We start from the raw sequence: 23,475 nt of genomic DNA, 5'->3' as shown, positions 1-23,475 counted from the left end.
AAAATGTTACTGTGCAATGTCTCATTTCCAGCTGGATTATCTTGAAACTTTTAATCTTAAAAAAAATGAAAGAAAAAAGGTCAATTTTATTAATACCCTTTTTATATTCATACTAATGTTATTATAACACATTCTCAGGGCAAAATAAGTGCCCCGGGCAACAGTCTGGAATCAAGATGATAACTGCTTTTTCAGCAGGACAGGGCAAAACAACATTCAACTCTCTGCAGCCCCTGCCAGTTTTACACCACCTACCTTATCCTTTCTAACCTCTCTTTCACTGCTGGGCCGTTTGGCATGGGATGAGATTGCCTGTAGACACTGATCCAAAGAATCTTTTCTTCAAACATTTTCTTCCCATGCTCCCCCTAAACCTTTCACAACATTACACCCCACCTGATGGATTCCATTTTTATTTGGGGTTGACACACATTTGAATACTGAACTTAGATCTGTGCCTGAGGGCATCTTCAACACAGGAGCAGCTTGGTTCACTGTAAAATACTAAGGATTTCCTTGGCATTCTCTGTGTTCCAGCCCTGGCCCTGCAGAGGGCCCTCACATGCAAGCACGTATTTGTTGAGGATCTGTGTGCCAATGTCCCGAAACTGGAGGCGATCTTCTTTGCGATCCATAGTGTCAGCGCTGCAGTCCTCATACTTGACTGCCCAGAAACACATTTCCCCGATGTACATCATCGTCAACAGGTGCGTGTCTGAGAAGATGCCTGGCCGAAACATAAGAAGGTAGTTAGTATGACAACATGGTCCACTTGAATGGTTTTCTTTAACTGAAGAATTGTCTTAAACTAGTATTTATACATATACAGTAATACAGCATTAACTGCTGGCATATTTACCTTCAGATAGGAAGCTTGCTGTAGCAGTGTCATGAAGCACCACCCCATCGTTGAGCTTCACAGAGTTTCTCACCTGCAGCATCCGCATTAGGTAGCGCACCCCTTCCTGAATACACTGGATTAAAATATCAGAGTCTAATGAGCATTAGGCCTAATCAAACCATTTAAAACAGACAGAAGCTAATGCGGCTCTTAATAAACAAACAAACCGCATATGCCAACAATTTACCCCCACCATGCGTTTTAGATGTTGCACAAGTCCATATTGGGATTTTTAAAGATAATTTTTTGGGGGCTTTTCCCTTTATTATAGAGTGACAGTGGATAGACCGGAAAGGGGGAGAGAGATGGGGGATGACACGCAGCAAAGGACTCAGCCTACATGGGGCGAACGCTCTTACTGGGTGAGCTAGAGGCCGCCCCTTAAATCAAATTTAAATTAACTATGTAGCCCTAATACTAAACGGCTGTTTTTACCAAAACAAAGTACATTTGTCTGGCACAAATACAATGTGGCACCTTAAGGAATGTGTCCTTGTTTTTCTTAATCCACTGTTTTCGTTGATGAAGGGTGTGGCAGTACATGTACAGCAGAGCTCCACGTCTCCAATAGAGGCATTCCAACAGCTCTAGGCCCAAAACAGACTGCACCTATTATCAACCAAAAGACATGAATAGTATAGTAAGACAATTACATGGAAGTAAATGTAAATGCAAGTGTTTTTTTTTTTGTGTGCAAAACTATAAACCAAAGAGAACATTGAAGTGGATCTAGACTGGAAATACTTGATAATCAACCAGAAAAAAACAAAAAAACATGTACAGAACATGCACACAAAAATCATGTTGAGACACACATATACACACTTCTTGTGCTGGGGCTAGCCTCCCTGCCAAAACTTCTGGCTCGGTCAGGTCCTGCAGGAGCTGCTGGATTTTAAATGGTGAACAGTCCTCAGGGAACTCCTGGTCCACCAGTTTATTCTCTTCATAAAATGTGATGTCTAGGATCACCTAAATGATGAAAAACAAATATATACCCACACCGGACACTGAATACAAGGTGCAAGAAAACTAAGCAACATTTTCAAATTTACTAAAATCTGTTACAAGTCATCAGAAACAATTACCTCCCTCTTCTCACTAAATTACTTTATTGAGTTCTCCCATTAATAAAAAGGTAGACCAAATTAGGAATGAAAGTGATAATATACCTGCCAGGAAGTGGCCACAGCTGTAGCCTCTTCTCCAAAACTCTTATTTACCCCTTCTCAAAAGCTAACTAAGTATCATTACTAAAATCTAATTAACTCCCAATGTATCGAGTATTCAGTAGCAACCAGTTTCTTGATTACTGGCAATTTGATACTAAAAACCTTATTGAGCCTTTTCAGTCAGGGTTTGGACCACTTCACATCACCAAGACAACCATAACGACCTCCAACTAGCCAACGACTCCAGTACACTTGTTTTTAATGTTCCTTGACCTAAGCACCTCTTAAGGCTTGGTACCAACTTCTTTCGCAGCTTGGGACTGCATTTCCACTCCTACATTCTTAAAGCCATGATATCAGTTTCCAAAAAGTACATATTGTGTAGCATATGGTTTTGAACTCAAAAGGCTAAACTGAGGGTCCTCTGCAGGTTTGCTGTTTATAGGGGAAGAATGAAAAAAATAACCCACAGCAATTTTGGTTGATTGTTTGTCACTTATCAAGCAGCATTTGCTGGTTACGCCTTCTCAAATTTGAGGATGCTTTTCCTTGTTTTATACAATCAACCATGATACGTTAGTAGGAATAGGTATGCAGATTTGAAGATCACCTTGAGTTCGGGGAAATTGTGATGGGCATTTGTACCATTTTCTGATGTTTTGTTCAACAAAATGATTAATTGAAAACAGAGTCAAATATTAAAAACTAATGAAAATAAGTATTAATTGCAGCTCTAGACATTCAATGTAATGAAGTACCTGTGTGTAATCCTGAAGCACCTTGGAAAGGTTGCTACTCTCCCCTCCTTGCCTGTAATAGCTTTTCAACTTGTCTAGTATGGCAGACGCATTCTGTAAATAGTCATCATCTATGGAAGAACGATATGTTAACAGGTTACCAATTACAGATCTATAAATAAAACTGGTCTCCAACGTGACGCTTTTTATTTACATGTTAATACAAAACAATTCGACTGACGCTAGAACAAGTTTTAACGTTCCAAAGTTAAAAGCAGTGTGACTATGCAGCAACATAGTAATTAACAATTAAGGCATAAAATGCGAACTAACATTTTAAGCGTTTGCCAATGTTTAAATATAATAATAATAATAATAATAATAATAATACATTACTTTATTTATATAGCACCTTTAAAAACAGTTTGCAAAGTGCTTTGACAGACAAAGCAAGCCAAAAGCAGGATATCCAGAGGTGAATATAACAGAGAGCTACACTGGTGCCAAACAATAGCATGACACAAATTGGGTTACTAAAACAAGTAGACAAAAGACGCAAAATATAGTAGAGAGAAGTGAAAAACACATAAAAATGTGAAAATAAAAAGGGTAAAGTCAATAAGAAAAATAAAATAGAAATAAAGTGACTAATGAATAATATAAAAATAATTAACAATTAACTCAACTTTAGATAATTTACTATGACGCTAAGTTACACTCGGTTACACTACGCAGCATCGTGTTTCATGGCCAGCTAAACGTTTGTCAACAATACTGCATTTTAGCTAACGTTAGCCAACTTTACGTTACGCTAGCACCCAGATATTTAAAAACAACCATCGGTCAGTGAGTAAATGTAAACTATAACGCTACTAAGTCAACACTTTACCACCTGTTAACTAACCGTGTGGCAAGTATTATTTGTCAACATGAAATGTCCATCAGGCAGCAACTGTTGTTATAGTTGCAAGCTGTTAGATAACGTTAGCTAGCTTGCTAGTTGGCTAATAAACTGCGTATATATTTATCTCTGAATGAACTGAACAAGAATGCTAGCCACGCATACGAGGTGCCAAAAAAATGAACAACGCCTTATCGATACCTTGCTTTTCAGCTCTGAGACTGGAACACTTGATATCTAACTCAAATATCCTTCTCTCCAACTCAAAACCTTGTCGCCTGTAGTCGTCGGCCATGACTAAAGTATGCGTCACGTGAGCTAGGGATGATGCTGCATTCACGTGCTCCTCGGATGGTCCCTTTTCCCGATTTGTGAAGTAGTTTTTCCGACTTTGGTGTGTTCATGAGTCGTAATGTGGAAAAAAAAAATGGACGCTACAGAAAATATTTTTGTATTTTATTGCTCAGAGCGTTTAAACAAGAGCTGTTTTCTGCATTTATTTTCAGTTTGATGCTATTCGTGATTTTGTCCCAGACGTGTTGGTGTTGCTGCACCATGACGTTAACGTAAAATTCCCTAAAACCACTAAAATATTGCTTTAACTGACTTGTTATCAGGGTTAATGATAATAAATAACCTTTCCAACTTATCTAGGTCACTCTACGTGGACAGCTTCTAATTGTAACCTAGCTATTTGCCAAAATACAAAAAAATGATTTTAATTAATACAAAGTTTCTTACCGATATTCTTATAATACATCCATGCCAATAACCCAACATGTACGTTCATCCGCCATGTTTATGCGTAATATGCCGCCAATCCGCCAAGTCGTGTAGCAAAATTTTCGCCGAATTTCCGAGTTGTTATCTGAGTTGTATATCGAGGAGCCATTCCGAAACAAATTTTTCCGATTATTCCTATACGACATGAATGCAGCATCAGTCACGTGCGTATGTCATGTCTGTTTCCAAAATGCTTCTGTGTGTGCGGCGTACGCCTGGGGTATAATCGTTCTCTTACTACATCCATGGGTATAATACATCCAGCAGCAGCAGAGACAGCAGTGCAAAAAAGTGGATCGACTACAGTATTCCAGTATCCAATTCCCCATTTATCTAGTAGGTTAACATAATTAGTAGGAGAGACACCGCTGTAGTTAAGAGAGAAACTTTTACTTTGCATATTTATTGTATTTGTAGCGTGTTTCTGTTGCACGTGTTTTTACTAAAGTAAAGCCAAAATATAAGGGCGCTGCCAGTCTGTACAGTAGTCGTCTCACTTTGTGTTCTATATGGCTCTGCTCTGCAGTAGTGATCAGGCGGTGGGTGGAACAGGAGTCGCGTATCGTCTCCCGACCAATCGCGAGTCAATCATAGCTGTCAATCATGACGTTTCACCCCCGTTTTTATTGCATCAAATGACTAATGAAAACCAAACGTATCAGAACAATTAACACTTGAACAAACATCAACGTGGACAGAACTACCAAAAAATGACACAAACCATTTTCGTGGGAAATTAATTGACGTGTATTTTGAATTTTTGTTTTGCCCATCCGCTAACATGGAGGCCGAGGGGACGGGTTTTGACTGCAGCCAGCCACCAGGGGGCCGTTGAAGCGCGTTTGCCCTGCTCGGCCACCGTATTGTGGTTGTGGTGAAAGGGTTAAATTCAAATTAGCTTGCCGAGCCCCCTCTATCCTCTATCCCCTACTGCTTGGTCCAGCCTCTGGTCCAGCCCATTGAGACATCAGCCAATGTCATCGTGGCTCTGACTGTTTGGTGTGTGCATTGCTGGTAGCCACATTTTGCGACTTTTCAGCACACATCATCTGTCTTCCACCGGCTGGAGCGTTCACTCTGCTCATCGGCTCATCCTCCTTGTATAGCTCTGAAACATGGCGGCTTTCAAAGCTTTGTACAGAGCGCAGAGTTTATTCTACAAAAACGTCTCATATCCCTGCAGAACCAAATTGAATTTGGCTAATCTCCAATTGACCAAGGTTGGTATTAAACGGTTAACGTTAATTGGTTGTAGAAATAGCATTGTTGAAATGAGATGGTTGCGAATGATTTGGCAAGATTAAAAGGTCATAATCATATTGTGAAGATTGTATTCGATTTTTCGTGTAACATTTTCGAAATAACGTGAATTTAGTAAGGGAAATTTACCAATCTTTACATATCCTTATGGATTTATTTAATTTTACTTTTCGGTGATTCGGTGAATTGACCTCAGGCTGATAGCTACGGTGGGGAGTCTCAATATTTTCGTCAACACAAAATCGAAACCATATTACAAACTGTTAACAGTAACGCATAATATTACTTTGCAGTGGGTCAGTGACATAAGACACATCACATGCTGTCACATTAGTCAAACCCGCAGCTCTACATGCAGCAGTTAGGTCCAATGGCAAGGTGTGTTGTAGGTGAAATGAAAAGTGCTTGCATGTTCCACTCCACAGTCATGACATTGTACAAGTTATAGTCATGTTTATTAATAGTATGGTTTCGGAAATCAACGTGATGTCTAAAATTAGAACTAAGGTGAAAGCTAATTTTATAAATGCTCGAGGTAACATGGCCCTTTGAGCATTATCTTGAATCAGTGTTACTGATTTTACAGCAATTGGTATAGTAATTTGAACCTTTAGACCAATTGTTAACCATCTGGATGACCGTAAGAACTAGCTTTCCTATTAACTGATCATGACTTGATGCCTTTTTTCTTGTAATAAATATATATTAAAATAGACAGGTGTATGTTTCATTTAGATGAATAAGCAATATTGCATAACAAGGTGTATACAGTATGGCACTTCATTTGTAGATAAAGGAAAATTATGAATGAGGAGGCGACTAGGACCATCCCGATGCAAAATTATGTTTAGTTTTCTCCTCTGAGTCTGACCAACAGTGTTTGAAATAGTTCAATATTTTAAAAGCAGTCAGAAATCACACATATGTAAATATCCAATGTCAGTATTACAGGTTTACAATGCAATTGCATTACACATACAGAATCAGCACCATAATACTAAAGAGTGACTATAATGGGTATGGTGAAGTTCATCATGGTTCCAATCCATTGTAGCCACAGTCTGGGAAATTAATGGTGGCAAATGGACTCTTGACTGTGGGCTACCCCAAAGCTCTGCTTCTTTTGTTGTCAGATTTGTTCAGCAGTTTTGTATATCTTTCCCTTCCTCAACTAAATAAACTAAATCAACCATTTAAACTGTACAAACATATTAGCTGCCCTCAGGCATCAGTCAGGTTGTTTTAACTAGCAACGTTTTACATTTTTAAGCATTATACTAATGTATTTTTTTTTTTTAATCCAGAATCACTTATAGTTAGTTTCTTTTTCTGGTTGGAGCTCTTAAAAGAAATTAAAAGTTTTCATGCATCTCTTGTTCTGCTTTCTACAGACCTGCGGCTGTTACTTTTCTACCTCCAGCAATAGAAGTTCACAGTTCTTCTCAGATCCTATAGAGGCAGTCAAAGATATCCCAAGTGGAGCTACCATTCTTGTGGGAGGTGAGATATACAATAAACAAACACGAAGATTGTCGGATGGTTAAATGCACACCTCAATGACAGTGCTGGCCAATTACCTTAGTTTTCAACAAGTTTTGTTAACGGACGAAAAGTACAAAAACATGATCAACAATGTATGTTCAATAACCACTTAACAGCAAATTCTGTGTGGCATGGTGGTTAATTACCATCCACAAAAAGAGCACACACAAATTCCGCAGCTCTTAAAATGGTCAAGTTCGGAGTGACTTTGTTACACATTTTCCATTGTGTCACACCTCTATCTGCATCACTCAGTGTAATATTAAAACACCCTATCCACACATGACTAGAATTGCCTGCTGCTTGATCCAATGTTGACCATATTATTGGACTTTGGGGTTTTTATGTGTGATTTGTAACTACTGGAAAGATCATTTGTTTTTTTCTTTCCAAATCTGCCACGTCTCTTATCTGATTCTAGGTGAAAGTTCCACCTTACATTATCATAGTTAACCTTTCACATGTTTTGCAATCACTTATTGGTTGCTTCCATTTGTTTTTGTTTATTATGCATTACTCTCTTTTTTGTGTTCCAACACAGGCTTCGGATTATGTGGTATCCCAGAGAATCTTATCAACAGTTTACTGAAGACCGGCGTTACTGGTCTAACTGCAGTCAGCAATAATGCAGGGTAAGTGTGTGCGGAGGGGAGGAAGCATGCGTGTACCATCCAGTACATGCATACTTAGCAAACATGCAGATCGCCTGCATGTAACTGTGTGCTTAAACCATGCTGTGCATTCCATGGTGGGGGCTTGATTTTAATATTAGTTTAAAGCCATCACCATTCCAAAATCCAAACTGTTTTTTTAAGATGTGTTGATGGAGATGAGTTTGTTTATTTACTTCTGGTTATGATTTGATTTACATTTGAACCTGGAAATGTTTGCAGTGTCACATATCACAGCGTATGTCATTTCTGTTTCAGTGGAAGGTGTGTGTTAAAAACAGTTTAATGAAAATTAAGTTCAATCTAACTCTGGTTGCTAACTTAAATATTAATTATTCAAAGGGGCCAACTCTTTCATCAGTTTTGGAGGATGTCCTGAATGCAAGTGATATTTTGTGACAACAAAAGTTCGCAGGGTTTCTGCGGGGTCTTAAGAAGTCTAAAATTTCAAAATCTAAATTTTAGGCCTTAAAAAGTCTTACATTCCCTGAAGTACTGTGTTCTAGGTCTTAAAATATTTTAAACGGGTCTTAATTTTTCTATGTCAATGTAATGGCTACCTCTAATTCTCATTGAAATGTTCCTGCAAATGTTTTTTTTTTTTAATTCTGTGGAGTTGTAGTTCTGTCGCTAGTGCCAATATAATTCACTGTATTACGACTACAAATGAGAACAACATGCAACTTATTTTGCAGTCAATCTAGACACCAGTCGTATAACGGCAATGAGGAAATCGGAGAATTGTTTTTATGTCGTGATATAGGTCTTACTTTTCATTCATAATGGTGTTGAAAAGGTCTTAAAAATTCTTAAATTTTACTTGGTTGGTGGTCACCAGCTAGTGAACGGGAAATCCTGATTGGACTCATGAAGGAGTCTGTCACTTCATCACCTTACAGACCTGTTTTAAACTCTTATTGGTGACCTTGTCACTGCTGTCAAACAAGCAGTGTTAATCATAATCGGAGAGATGACCTGAAGTTAGCTTCGGATAAGTTATCAGATTTTTCAAGGAAAAAGGTCTGTCGCAGTGACTGCCACTCCTTCGGTGGTCAGGTGATATTGCGTGTGATGTGGGCCTTTGCTCTTAGTGAGATAGACCTCAGATAAACTTTCAGAGATTTCCCTTCTGGCTCTTGGCAATAAGTTGCTGACCTCAATGCCCTTTATTATGTATTGATATTGCATACCTTGATATGCAGTATCTCAAGCTATAGATTTAGTCATTGTTTCTGCTATACAGTGGGTTCATGGCTCAATATTTTAGGAAAAATCTGAATCGTGATAATCCTAGACACAAATTTAATATTAAAGTGCCCATATTACGAAAAAAACACTTTTTCTGGGATTTGGGTTGTTATTTTGTGTCTCTGGTGCTTCCACACGCATACAAACTTTGAAATAAAATCCATCCATGCTGTTTTGAGTGAGATACGGTTTCTGAATGTGTCATGCCTTCAGTCTCTGGGTGAGCTGTTCAAAATCGCCACGGCTTGTGACGTCACAAGCCGAAACGAGCTGGCTAACCGCAACCGTTAGCTCGTAGCGTTAGCATGCTAATGCTAACGCTAGCATGCTACCTCGTTCTCAATAGCAAAGCACTGCTACAACACACACAAGTTCACCATAATCTACAAAAGAACTACTTACATGTGCACCCTCATTTAGAAGTCTCCCAGCTAATCCTGCCTTGTAACTGACCGAAGTTGGAGAAACAGCCTTTCTTTTACTGTCTATGGAGCTAGCTAGCTGACATGATCTACATCTGAGCTACTGCGCATGTGCGAGTGCAATCAAAGATAGTACAGAAGAAGAAAAGAGGTCTCACTCTGTAGCTAAAACAGAGACCAGGTGAAAAGAGGATCTGCAGCAGTGAGAGAGAGCTGTGCAGTACAACAAAAATATGGTACCTGAAAATGAGCATAATATGGGCGCTTTAAGGGAATACAAATTGCAAAAATAAAAGGCGAGGTAACCTTTTTTAATTTTCAGTTATATAGGAATAAGACAAGTTGTAAACCCATAGAAGACTGAAGAATACATTTCTCAGTAGGAAGTTGTGCAAAGAAAAAAAGCTCTCAGAAACCATATTCAAGACCTAAATTTACCCATGCACTGGCAGCTGAGCTTCTCACTTCAATTTCCCTGGACATTGTTTAGCACAATGTTGATGTCTCTCTTGCACACTAGGAAACGTTTGAAAGTCTTTTTCTTGTCAGTTTTCATGTCTTTTTTCCATAATTGAGTACCACTGTGCAGCCACACAGTAAACTTAAACTGAATTGTTTACATAGCAACACTGAAACTTGAGACCAAAATGTGATCTTATCTACTTAATTATGAAACAGAAAAATAATGTCCCTCTTGTCCCCTCTGATTACAGACTGCAATTTAAAATAATATATTTTTCAACACCTCACACACAAATTCTTTAATTTTTACATTGAAAGCGCTGCCACTGTCTTACAAAAATATTGAACTTTAACCTAAATTTAATTTGCAGGTACAAGCTCTAATTGTGTATTTAGTGTGTATTGTGTACTTTTGTCATTAAAAAAAGCTTAATATTACTCTGTGGTCAACTCTGAATTCAATTACAATGTGGTCTGATATTATTTTTATTTTGGATAATTGCATTGCATCTCTACTTCTTATCATCTAAAAACTTCTTTGTGCGACTATCCGTGGAATGGTATTGCCAACTTGATGGTGGCTATTTTAAAGAACTTACAGGAAATAATTTCCCCCTTTTTTTAAAACTAATTTAATAACTAATTGCAGTATACAGTTCCTGTAATACAATGCACTCTCAACTTAAGAAATAACTTGTCTATGCTGACAAAACTGCAAAATTGAGATTTACATATGTGGTGGCACACAGTGATACTTATTGTAGTTGTGCAGTAGGAAGTTCAAAATGGCTTTTAAGTCTCTGCACAGACTTTGTGGATACATTTCTCCATGCCAGTAGTTGTTTTAGCCAGAAACAGTCCTATGAAGTATGTTAGTGTGCTTCACAGATTTTACTCTTCACTAGAATTTTCTTGTGGACTTTGATTTTTGGTAAATATTGATTATTGGAACAAGTACTCAAAATATTTGCTTGAGCAATGAAATCCCTCTGAACAATCATTGCGCCCCCTAAATGTTTTCCATATGCAGACAATAGTTGTTGGGGAAGATTCTAACCACTTGCAAATAGTGGCCATATTTTCTCTTTTGTTTAGTTTCTGAGCATTTCTGAGCCAGTTCCAACACAGTGGAACCTTTTATGCATATTACAGTCTACAAGTTTATTTAGTAGGAACTATAGTACATATAGTACTCTTGAGTACATATTATATTGCAACGAGGGGAGTTGAAATTTGAGAGATACATTGACGTTAGCAGGAATGTGCTACAGCCTGTGTACTGTACAGTATATCCACTGTTTTCTTGGTTGTAGCAAAAACGTGTTGACATGTCCTGGCTCTGTAGGGAAGAGGGTTGGCAGGGGAAAGAAGTAGTTATGTAATGTAATTTTAGAGTGAAGTCTCCTAAAGCTAAAAATTCCACTTCCTCTGCTTCTTAATTTTTAAATGCCTGAATGAGTTGTTAATCCTCTTCAAGTCTCAACTTTGTGTTACTTGTACATGATAATGGAGAGGGCATTCCTTACTTCTTTACACAAGTCTTAGTTAAAAATTGCTTTCATTTGGTAAATAGCTAAAATATGGTTTGTGTCTATTTGTCTCTATGCAGTAATCATGAGCAAAACCCTGGGGTACTGAAGTTCTGCTCTTTGAAAGTTGTAGCATAATGGAGAACACTCGCACTCACTGACTCAGTAGGCTCTTTAAGCACTGTAATACTAGATGAGAGAGATTCAGCTGTACACGAGGATATCATTGAGCTGTGACAGAACTGCACCCCCTGCAGCGTTATATTCGTTAATCAGCTGCTTCAGTAATGTTACACAAACGGTACGGCTTCCGTATAAAAGGCAGAAATTATGTTCAATGCTGGAGGCTGCTCTGATCAATGAGCATTTAGCTTGGCAAGCTTGCATTTTGATTCTACCGGTATATTGTGTGCCCTGATAGAAGAGTCCACTCACTTGAGTTTGACAAGGTTTTTTTTGTCATCAAACACACATGCATGTCCGGAAGTGCCATGCACAAGATCACAAAATGTTAGCATTAGTCAATACCTATGATGTGTTGTAACACTAGAGGCGTGTGTGACAGGGTGCTTTTTAGTCATCTATTTTTGGTATTCTGAGAGCACATGGCTTAGATATATTGTTATCTATGACTCACGCACACGTTGTAGAGGCTGATGGAATTACATTTTACTGGAATTGTACCTCGTACGATTTCATGTAACAAATAATAAAAATGATTGATTTAGAGTCAAGTACTTTTATCTTGTATCACAAGACAGTATCCTGTTTAAAACGGCTTTATATGTTTTTTAAAAAAGGTTTATAAAGAATATGCCTTCATAGGTTAATGATTGACCAGCCAGATAAAGTCAGTCATCTCACATACAGTACCAATTTCATGAGTATTTCACTAACCCTAGTAACACAATAACTTTCATTGGTCACTGAAAGTTAGAAAGGAGTAGTCACAGCACTGTGTTTAAGAATGTTTTTATTGCTTTCAAATGACGGTTTATCCATGGTTGACATCCTTTAGTATCGTGTGAAGCCGGTGTAACCCACACTTGAGACCAATATGAGCATCACAGGTTCAATAAAGTGCAGTCACTCCTCTATTGACACCTTGTGGTGATAAGAAAAAATAGTTTGATGCATTTGATGGGTAATTGGGAGAGTTACCTTATAGTCTCGCTTGCCAGACCTTACTCCACAGCGCTACTTACTTCGTAAAGTGTCCTTTAATTGTGTGGAGGAGCACATGGTGAGTCTAGCTTTGTGGAGATTTTGTAATGTTAGAAATGTTTTAGGCTCACCTCTGAGATATAGTGGTGCAGTCCAGGGTGGATTGAGAGCCCTATAGGGGCAGTGGCATTTCGCTGCTGAAGAGAGGAAAGAATTGATTAGTTGTACAGAGTATTAACGAGAAGCCGTGCTGCCACAAACACGTGCTTAGGTAAGAATTGATTGATTGATTGATTGATTGATTGATTGATTAGTTGTACAGAGTATAGATGAGAAGCCGTGCTGCCACAAACACGTGTTTTGGAAAGAATTTATTCATCGTACAGAGTATAGACGATAAGCATGTGCTTTGTTTCATTTGGTACCAGTACATTTTTTTTTTGATAGTTTCAAGTTTGTTTTATTTTAAACTTTGCCTCATGTATATGTGAATTTGGCCACACTGTCAAGTACGCACTCGTTGGAATTCAAGAAGTCTGCTTTCGTATCATTTTTTGACACTCTGGCCACACTACTTGACAATATGAAACACAAAATAATTGATTGCATATGTATTTGCACCCTTTTAAGAGTAGAGGCACCTTTAGCAGCCTTGAGTCTATATATCAGCTTTGCACATCTGAACACTACAATTTCCCACCATTCTTCTTTGTCAAACTGCTCTATAAGCTCTGGCAAGTTGCATGGAGGTGATGAGTGATGTTTCTAAGTAAGTATTAAAATGTGAGTATATGTACTGTATATATTGTGATTTATTTTTTGCGATGATTTTTTTTATCAATTCTTTTCCCTAGAATCAATATTTTTTTATACATTTTTTTTTTTTACCAATGATTCACCCTAATATTTTCTGTTTATACGGTACCGCCAATGGCGACTACATCATATCTGTTTCCTGCAAAACGGACCTAAAGCAGAAAATGCAGAAAATCCATGTTATGTTCTTCTTTACAAATAAGATAATGTGCATGTGATGTGCATTCGTTTTAGAAAATGATTAGTTTTTAGAAATGTATCATGATAGATTGTCTCTAGAAGTGTATAATTCAACTTCTGTTTTTGTTATAGAATGAAAAGAAAATCGCAATACTCAAAACTATCGAATCGCAATACTTCTAGAATTGCAATAAATGAAAATCACATTACAAACTGAATCGGCACCCATGTATCGTGAAAGAATTAAAACGGGACAAAGCATATCGTCCCAGCCCTAATAAAGCCATACTGCTTTGTATTGGTATTTGTTCAATATACTGTAGCCTAATTGCACTTATTTTAAGGTTCAAAATACCATGTGTATGTTTTCTTTAGCGTGGATGACTTTGGCCTGGGCATGCTGCTTAAGACTAAGCAGATCAAGAGGATGATCTCTTCATACGTCGGGGAAAATGCAGAGTTTGAGCGACAGTATCTGACAGGGGAGTTGGAAGTGGAACTTACGCCACAGGTTGGTCAGAAAAAAACATTTGGAAAGCTTTATACATTAATACCCAAGGAAGGTCAACATCAAGGGCAATTGGACTTGGTTTAAGGTGCTTGAAGCTGTTTTTGTCTCTTTTAGTTTGTTCGAAACGTCTTCTTGCCCCTTTAACAAAGCCCAGTTGCCCTTGATTTTAACCTTCCTTGGATAACTATGACCTCAGTGACTGAAAACCTTCACAGACGTTCATACATGAATTTTTCTCCACAAGTACAAATGATATCGCATGTGAAAACACACATTCACAAACTCAGTCAAGAAGTCTTGACATGTTAAATTCTAACATCCAAATGATGTATAAACAAAGTCATGCAGTTGACATTTATATGTTGTACTAATCTTTTAACCTGACACCCTTTCCTACCAGGGAACCCTTGCAGAGAGGATCAGGGCTGGGGGAGCTGGGGTTCCAGCCTTCTTCACAGCCACTGGCTATGGCACACTGATCCAAGAGGGAGGCTCCCCTATTAAGTACAACAAAGATGGCAGTATTGCCATCGCCAGTGAGAAGAGAGAGGTGAGAGTGTTGTCAATGCAAACTTTCTTTAGCTTACTGTATATTTTTCCAGACCTATGGCTACTTTTCCTGAAGTTTGTTTAATGGATTGAGAGCTGCTGTCAAACGTAGGTCTGGTACTTTAAAGTAGTCTTGAATCTACCTCTTAATGGCCGGTTATCCTTATTTGCTTCCCAAAAGCTTGGGTGTGGTGTGTTGTAGTTTTTGCCAGAAGTGAAAGCCAACTTCCACTCCATGGTTTGGATAAATTAATCAGTATAGGCTTTACATTATAAAAACATGCTGAAGGAGGACAGACCGCTGAAATGAGTTCACGTTTGTCATGTGAATATATACATTTAGAGCACAGAGCAAAACTCATGTCTGGGAAAAGCCTGCAATGTTACGAACATTTTCAAATGAAAATTGCAACTTGTTTGTCTGGTTTGGTTCTAGTGTTGTAGCAGGCCCCAGTTTACTGCATTTAAATAATGAGAGAAAAAATCTGAAGTTCTTCATGTTCAAAATAATGCTTTTCACAGATGGCGTAATGCCTTGGATTGAATGTTTGTTGTGCTATTGATTTTCTTGTGTGAAAGAAAAAAATCAGCAGTAATGACTAATCTAGGTCTGGAGTCAAGTATCTGGGCCAAAGGTGGAAATGCTGTAAAACAGGTCAACATGTTCATCCTCAACTGCATCCAGTACCACTGACTCCATGAATTGTGTTGTCTGCTGTAATGCTCTTTGCTCTTTATTTTTTATTTAAATCTTTATTTTTAATTTAATACATACTGTGTACATATACTTATACTTATATTGTTTAATATTCCATCTAGAGAATGTGTGACGTGCACCAACAACACCAAAACAAATTCCTTGTATGTGTTAAAAAACGTACTTGGCAATAAAACCCTTTCTGATTCTGATTCAATGTACAGGTGCGGGAGTTCAATGGCAGGCACTACATCATGGAAAAGGCCATCACTGGAGACTTTGCACTGGTCAAGGCATGGAAAGCTGACAAGGCTGGAAATATTATTTTCAGGTAACAGATGAAATGGAATGCAAGTCACACATCAGTAGCACAGACCTTTTGTATTGTGACAATACCAGTATTTATCTAGTAAAGGTTTCCGCTTCTTCCTGCCTCAAAGCCCATTAGACTTGTCTTAATCACCTTGCCTGTGTTTGCACAACATGCTTCTGATGTCATGTGGTGAGAGTGAAACAGTACTTTAAGAAAAGTTTTTCATTTTGAGATGTTCTTGGCAATGGGAATTCAGTTATTTGAACCTTGACCTTATTTTTCATAAAATCTTTGAGGGATGTGCTGTATGGGCTGATTCTTATCAGTATTAGCTACATGGTTTTCTTTTGTTTGTTTTAACTTTGTGAACATATCACAGTATTTACATTAGCTTCTATATCTTGAATTATTAAGACGGCACACTCATTCCAGGATAGGGTAAGGATCATCACTGATCATTACTAATTTAGTTCCAGGTCAACCATATACATATATACATGTATTTAGACCTATTCACGGATAACCTCATTGGTTCTAACACAATCTAGTATTGACCCGCCATCTAGAATCAGTATGGTAATTTGAACCAACCTGCTGTATAGAAATTAGTAGATGTAGTAAAGTCTTTCTCCACAAGAGTGCAGTCTCTTTCAGTTAACTAACATGCTATACTGGATATTAGATATTGGATGTTACACTAAGAGTTTTTAGAGTTTATTGCATATCTCTGCTTTTGGTTGACATATTATAATAATAATTATTATTTATTTGTTTTATATAATCTCTTTCTTGCTCTTCTGTGTCAGGAAAACAGCCAGGAACTTCAACCAACCTATGTGCAAGGCAGCCAAAACCACCATAGTTGAGGTATGCATTCACAACAACACAATGATTTGCTTGTAAACCTGATTTCTGCCTGGAACATGTACACGATAGACACATAGCTATCAGTTCATATCTATCAGTGAATTCACTATCTCAGAATCTAGACTTCACCATTCCTTTTAATGGTTTTCATGCATTATGTAGTGATGACAGAATGAGCATGTGAATGTAATGAGCGTGTAAAATAGTCTTTCAACCAACTAAAATTGCCCCACCACCTAAATCTACAAATAACCTGTGGATACAACATTTTAATTACGTTTAACTGTAGACCATGAAGAAAATGGGGTTAATAAAACAGCCATTTGGCATTTGAACCCAACCACACAAAGCCAGTAGTCTCCTATACACCCTTTAGCAATAGAGCAACAGAACAGTCATCATCAAACCACCCTCAAAGGGACAAGGTCTTAAAAAAAATCCTATTGGACAAGGTCTTAAAAAAAATCCTATTGTTTACACTGAAGATCAGAAGCAGAAATGTGAGACAGGCATCTTACAGGTGGTCAGACAGGTGTTTTATGCTTGTAGGCTGATAAGATCACCTTGAATTGGGAATAGTCAGTTAGTTTAAAGAGTTTAGATAGTTTAAAGATCTTAACCTCAATATGTATGGCCAAAAATAAAGTAAGAATGTCCTGCTATCTTTGGGCTGTCTGTGTCATACCTTGTGTCATTCTATCTGTCTGGTTACTTATCTGTCTAGCATTCGATCGTCAAGAAATGTGATCGCTCTATCTATTCCCTCTGTGTGTGTGTGTGTGTGTGTGTGTGTGTGTGTGTTTGTGTGTGTGAAAAAGAGAGACAAAGAGAGAGAACGGCTTCACACCTCCCATATAGAAACCGTTTGATTAAGAGTGCAGCAGGGAGAAAAACTGCGTGTGTGAAAACCATATAAAACACAGGCGCTTGGTGCTTTCTGAAAAATAAATTGGTTGCGAAGGGGTCACTTGTAAATCTAACTGGGTTCCACAAAGCACATTTTCAATTATTCCACGGACCTGAGATTTAGTCTTTTGTTGATTAGAAATGTCTGGGGCCAAATGGGGAGAGTAAATTTCCTCACTACAGAACCGTTGTGGAGGCTTCATAGTTGATTGATCACTGAAATGTGGTTTATATTGGTAAGCACAGGTATTTAATAAGTTTTAAGACAGTATTTTGTACTTTTGGATCATGCCTAACCCAGTGTATGTGTTTGGACAACGCCCATGATGCCAATGATGGATATCAATGAATTATGGAGAATCAGTGCTATGGTAAAATAGAAATTAGCCTATTTTCTTCTAAAGGGATAATGAGACTAGTCACTCTGATAGCAGTGATGCCACCAACAAATGTGTCTGTGTGACATCTGCTGGAGTTGTGATATAGACAGAAGTGACATGAATGATAATGCAGCTTTGCGTAGAGAGCTGCTTTATGAGATGCAAGCATAATTGGGTGGATTTAATATTGATCTGTCTGCCTTAACCTTTGTTTACCCAGAATCATCTGATCAGGGTATTTTTGGTGAGTTTTAATGCGTTTAATGGGTTTAGAGACCCAGGCTGCATTTGGACAGAGTAACAGTGTGTGTGTGTGTGTGTGTGTGTGTGTGAGCCCACATTATCACGAGCTTCCAGGATGTACGTGACATACTTCAGTTAAGGACTGAGAGAAGTTATAAACACAAACAGCTTTTGCAAACTCTTCAGTATTCAGAAAAAAATAGCTTGGCTTCATTTTTCAAACAATGACACAGTATATACAGCTTTTTAATAGACACGACATAGGTAGACTAGACTAGACATAGGTATTTTGCCTAAAGAAATGTTATTATAAGTTGCCCATTTGTGAAAAGAATTAATGTCTCAATCAATTAACCTCACCCAAAAAACATTCCAGAACCTGACACAGATCATTTTATTCTGGGAAAGGAAAGCTTCACATTTGCATCTGAACTTAAATTAATCAGTTTTAAATGTAATGTTATGTTCCTTGCCAGCACCAAAACCAGACTGCGTCAAACAAATGTGTCAGTTTCAGCCTAGTCTTTGAAGATTTTGCATTTGACTCCGTTTTCATGTCATGTTCTAATCACAAATAGTACTTTCAGAAACTTGTCATCCACGGATTAACTAAATGCTTTTTTTTTTCTGGCGGGGCATTCAGTGTGAAATGTGCTGCATTTCTGACAAATTATATCAAACAGGATTTTCAAATGTTAAATTGGAATTTATTACATTTCAAAACTATCTTCCTCACGTTCAGTGGTTATTCATTTGTTTTTACTTGCTTTTTGAGTTGAACAATTGTGAAGTCTCTTCTTTATTTGATACACTTCAAATTCCGAAAATAAAATAATAAGTAAACATATATCCAAATGTAAAATAAATACCAAATAAATAATAAAATCGTATTTTAAATATGTATTTGGAATGACATTCATTAGGCGTGAGTTTAAGTACTTGGAATCCCATTTGAGCTTTATCTTATCATCTTATCAGGTCAGGTGTCAGATTGTACCCGCCATTTTTTTTATGGTGCCTTTTTTATGGCAGCGCGGGTAACTGTATACTGTATGAACATTGTCTATGACAGGCCTACTTGTTGGTGATAATAAAATGATACACTTGTATTTTAATACCCATTAAGAACATGTTATCTCTGATACTGAAGCAATTACCATCTCTGAAAATAAATGTATCTTGAGGATTCATTCTCAGTCATAAATCTGGTGATATGGTGTCAATATTGACCCTGCTGTCTTGGTGCACTAGTTAATGCTTGTTAAAGAACAAACAGACAGTTTCAGGTGTTTTTGAAGCTATTCATTTAACTTACAGCACGGCTTGGCGGTTGAGGCCAGTGTGATGCAAGCTCTCTGACGATCATGTGACAGAGTGAGCTGCTTGTCGGCTGTACCAGATTTCTTTCTCTGTAGCCTACATGCAGCCCAGAAGGCGGAAGCTGTTCAGGGGCGAAGCAATTCATTGTTATCAAAGGGCAAAAATGTCAGAACATTGTGCCAGGCGACTGACAGGACAAGGGCAAATTGGGTAGAATAAATATTATGCACTTCTCTTGCATTGCATTTGACCACTCAAGTCTACATTGTGTTATGTGATAAAAACAAAAATTTAATAGACAAACAGGAACAGCAAACATAAGTCAAAAGAAGTTCAATTAAAAAAAAAAAAAAATAATAACCTCATAGGCATTTCATATAATCATTCCAAAAATGATATATCAAATGACATATGTTATTTTTTTTCCAGAGGAGAGGTTATTAACATTTGCCGAACCCAATATGTAACAGTCGGTCTGTTTTGACTTTTTCCAAAATAATGCAATTGATTTTTTAGCAAAAGACACAAATCTATCATTATTTGTTCACTTTTTGTGTACTTGTGATCTTTGGGGTAGAGTCCTAAAATAAAAAAGCTGGTTTCTTCAAAAGATCTTTTAAGATAATCTTTTCTATTGTTTTTTTAATTTCCTCCCAAAAAGCTTTGACTTTACTGCATTGCCACACACAATAATGTACCCTTTTCCGTCAAGCATTTTATACATAGATCTGGAATGTTACCGTTATATTTATTTAATTTAACTGGCGTGATATAGGTTCTCATAGTCCATTTATACTGTAGCAGTTTAAACCTTGTGTTGACTGATTGGGAGTGAGCCTTTGTGCAATTTGATCCCCAGTCCTCTGAAGAGATCTCTTTTCCCATGTCTTTACTCCATAAATTCCATTTACAATTTGAGTTCTCTGACACTAATAAATCATATAGCTCTGATATAGCACCTTTGCTTAGGCTGTCCTTAGACATAATTTTTTCCAAGTTGGATGTTATAGGTTTGGTTATAAGACTATTTTGATTCGTTCTTATGAAACTTCTGAGTTGAAGAAATGTTGAAAAAATTGTTTTATCTATGTCATATTTGCGTTTGATAGCTTCAAATTACATCATATTATCTGAGTTGGGCAGGTACAAGTCCTGAGCCTTTTCTAATCCTTTCGTTGCTCACGTTCTAAATACAGCATCTGCTCTCCCTGGAGTGAAGTGCTGGTTTCCCCAAATGGGACTGTACTGAGACAATAGGTTAGGTTCTTTGATATATTTTTTCCTGATACATACATTTACTATTTTTTTTTTTATTTTTTTTTTTTACTTATTCTAAACTACAATAGGCACAAAGGGTGTCAGAAAACGAGATAACACAAAAGCACTTTGAAAATTACCAGATCATCATCAGCTCCTGCCATGGTTACTAGGCAACCAAACCCTGCTATTCAATTGTTGAGTGCTCCACGGTATCCAGCTGGTTTAGTTATACCCTTATCGCAGTTACAGTAAAAGGCCCCTATTGCATTGTGGGATACCATACACCAGAGACTGAATCAAAGCAGTTGCACTATCAGTCACAGTAAAAGACTCAACTGTATTCTGTTACTGTGGCAATATAGTATAGTGGCTTGGGTGTTGGTGTGCATGAACAACCAACCAGTCATGCATTAATTCAATTAATATATTTTTCAGTATGTTGTGTTGGTTTAGTCAAGCTAGAGGTCTAATTGGATATAAATGACCTCCATCCCCCAGGGTTAAGCCTTAGCTTACACTGTACATATGTGTTGAAACAAAAATAGCTACAAAAAACCTACACATTTGCAAAGAATGTGTGTGTTTTTTGTTTTGTTTTTTTGCCTCGGAATGATAGTTGTTATCATCGTGGTACGTAATGCTTTGTTGGTCCCTGCTGGAATTTGAACTGTTTATCACAGCCCACACGTTTAATGCGTTTATCAGCACTTTTTATGCCTTGTTGAGTTTTCTTGCCTTGTTTTTGACCCTTGACTAATTCCATTGCTCAAGCTACTGTTGGCAAATTATTATAAATCTGCTCATTTTCCCCATCATTTTCTGCCTAAAGATGTTCATCAATTAGCTATTGTACATAAGATGTGTAATAAATGTCATAATTTCTGTCTGCAGAAAGTTGTGGGGAAGGGTGTTGTGGGTATGGACATGTTGTCTGTCCCATTTCTACCCCTTCTTTGGTTTACCACCACAATGTTGTAAAAGTGATGTAAAGCTTAATTTAATAGAATCCGTATGTGCTAGATGTAAAAAATCTGTATTGTGCAATATAGTAATGGCACTTGTTTTCAAGCAGTATATCTATAAAGGTTGCACACTAGTGAGTCCTCATTTTGACATAATTTAGTATGTGACACCAGCAAAGTTAACATTGTCCTCAGTATTGAGTCACTTTTTTCTTTTTTGACTTTGAGCTGAAACCTCTCCAGAGCAAACGGTGGTAATTGCAGGGCAGGCTAGGCTACAACCACAGCAAATTTATTTAATAACAATGGACAGATGGGTGTAAAAGCCTTTTGACATCTTTGACATCCTTTTTTTCCCCCTAACAGTGTGTGTATGCTTGTTTGTAGGAAAAAATGCGTCATCATGACACTGATAGCATTGACATTGTATTTAGATCCCCATTTGAGATGTGGGACTACACATCAATTCATGAATTAGCGATCTTGATAGTAATAGAGGACAATACAATTAATTTATAGTACACTAAGAGGTGAGCTCATGAATTAAAGGAGCAATATGTACTACTGACAGCTAGTCTTTAAAATGGGTACTGCAGTCCAAATTCAAAATACTGTAGAGAGTTCTCTCCCCCGGCCCCTCCTTGCAGACTCGAAGCTCACGTGGGTTGCCAGTATGAGAACGCTGAACCCAACGTCTGCTCGACTTCAATGTTAGTTAGATGTTGGCTATGTTGACGGTCATAGATAAATATACGTGTATATCTCTATGGTTGATGGTATCCAAAGCTTAATCTGTTATCCCGAAAACAAAAGCCCACTGCTCTGAATATACACACTTTGCAGTTGGGGTTCAGTGACTGCCATCCTTACTATGTTCCAGACTCTGTTAACAATACAAATTAAATAAACATATACCCTTTTTTTCCATAAAGATGATAACCTTGTCTAAGTTTATGTTTAGATGAATACAAATCTTTTTTTTGACCTTTATTTATTCAGGGTAGGTTCACTGAGAGGCAACCTCTCTTTTGCAGGATCATATTCACACAGTTACACATTCATACCTGGAAGCTGCCCGGTACAACCACAGTCTGATCTGCTGGCCACTGAGCAGCTCCACTGGAGCAGTTGGGGTTAAGGGCCTTGCTCAAGGGCACCTCAGCGGTGGTAATAAGGAAGGGAGGGACAAGTGCTGCTCTTTCACTTTCCCCACCCAGATTTTATCCTGTCGGTCTGGGGATTGAGCCGACGAACTCCCGGTCACACGCTCGCTTCTTTAACCTTCAGGCCACCACTGCCACTGTTGTTGCGTTGTATTAACAATCAATTTCAATATCAATCAATATCAATTTAGCATGTTTCCCTAATATCTGATGACATATCATGGTCATTTTGTGATTCAATACAGTAAATATATTACATATAACTAGTAAGCCAAGGATTAAAACGTGATAACGTAGCTGAGTTACAAGACCAAATACTATTCTACGTTCATGTGTCAATTCTCTGAAATGAAGTTTAGGTCGTCTTTTTGTCCATTTCTGTTTTTGTGCACATAATAAAGATAATAATCATATTGGCGTCTAAAGTGGTCGACTGAATGTAGTCTGACCTCTCCTGCATTCATTCAAACATTTGAAGATACAATCTCATGTTAAGCTGAACAGAAAAGCTAATAT

The 23,475-nt window shown here is 37.7% G+C and overlaps 2 protein-coding genes across 3 annotated transcripts in view; one reads left to right on the top strand and one right to left on the bottom strand.

Annotated features, from left to right (window-relative positions):
- Positions 1-397: 397 nt before the first annotated feature.
- On the bottom strand, positions 398-4,561 carry rimoc1 (rab7a interacting mon1-ccz1 complex subunit 1). 2 transcript variants are annotated; one of them, XM_078250968.1, is made up of 6 exons: positions 4,453-4,561; positions 2,832-2,941; positions 1,727-1,873; positions 1,379-1,510; positions 860-974; positions 398-727 (listed from the first exon to the last, which is right to left on the bottom strand). In XM_078250968.1, exons 1-6 carry the CDS (start codon positions 4,499-4,501, stop codon positions 492-494), a joined length of 789 nt encoding a protein of 262 aa, XP_078107094.1. In that variant the 5' UTR covers positions 4,502-4,561; the 3' UTR covers positions 398-491. The 2 variants fall into 2 exon arrangements, with proteins under 2 accessions (XP_078107094.1, XP_078107093.1); XM_078250967.1 differs by lacking the exon at positions 4,453-4,561 and adding an exon at positions 3,913-4,040.
- Positions 4,562-5,444: 883 nt separating this feature from the next.
- Positions 5,445-23,475, top strand: part of oxct1a (3-oxoacid CoA transferase 1a) — a 50,966-nt gene continuing 32,935 nt past the window's right edge. Inside the window, exons 1-7 of the mRNA XM_078250965.1 lie at positions 5,445-5,714; positions 7,146-7,254; positions 7,838-7,928; positions 14,164-14,299; positions 14,700-14,849; positions 15,770-15,876; positions 16,665-16,725. Of these exons, the coding sequence (XP_078107091.1) occupies positions 5,610-5,714; positions 7,146-7,254; positions 7,838-7,928; positions 14,164-14,299; positions 14,700-14,849; positions 15,770-15,876; positions 16,665-16,725 (759 nt within the window). The 5' untranslated portion in view covers positions 5,445-5,609. The remainder of the gene's footprint in view (positions 5,715-7,145; positions 7,255-7,837; positions 7,929-14,163; positions 14,300-14,699; positions 14,850-15,769; positions 15,877-16,664; positions 16,726-23,475) is intronic.

Source organism: Sander vitreus, chromosome 5 (genome assembly GCF_031162955.1).
Source record: "Sander vitreus isolate 19-12246 chromosome 5, sanVit1, whole genome shotgun sequence".
NCBI lineage: Eukaryota > Metazoa > Chordata > Actinopteri > Perciformes > Percidae > Sander > Sander vitreus.
This window is presented reverse-complemented; position numbering and strand designations above follow the sequence as displayed.

What these genes read in the sequence shown, in the direction of transcription:
- rimoc1 (XM_078250967.1), bottom strand. Translation starts at nt 4,006, where the DNA reads ATGGCCGACGACTACAGGCGACAAGGTTTTGAGTTGGAGAGAAGGATA. An exon ending in TCTCAGAGCTGAAAAGCAAG is followed by an intron (nt 2,942 to 3,912) that starts GTATCGATAAGG and finishes GTTCTTCCATAG; the next exon opens with ATGATGACTATTTACAGAAT. An exon ending in GGCTAGCCCCAGCACAAGAA is followed by an intron (nt 1,511 to 1,726) that starts GTGTGTATATGT and finishes GGTTGATAATAG; the next exon opens with GTGCAGTCTGTTTTGGGCCT.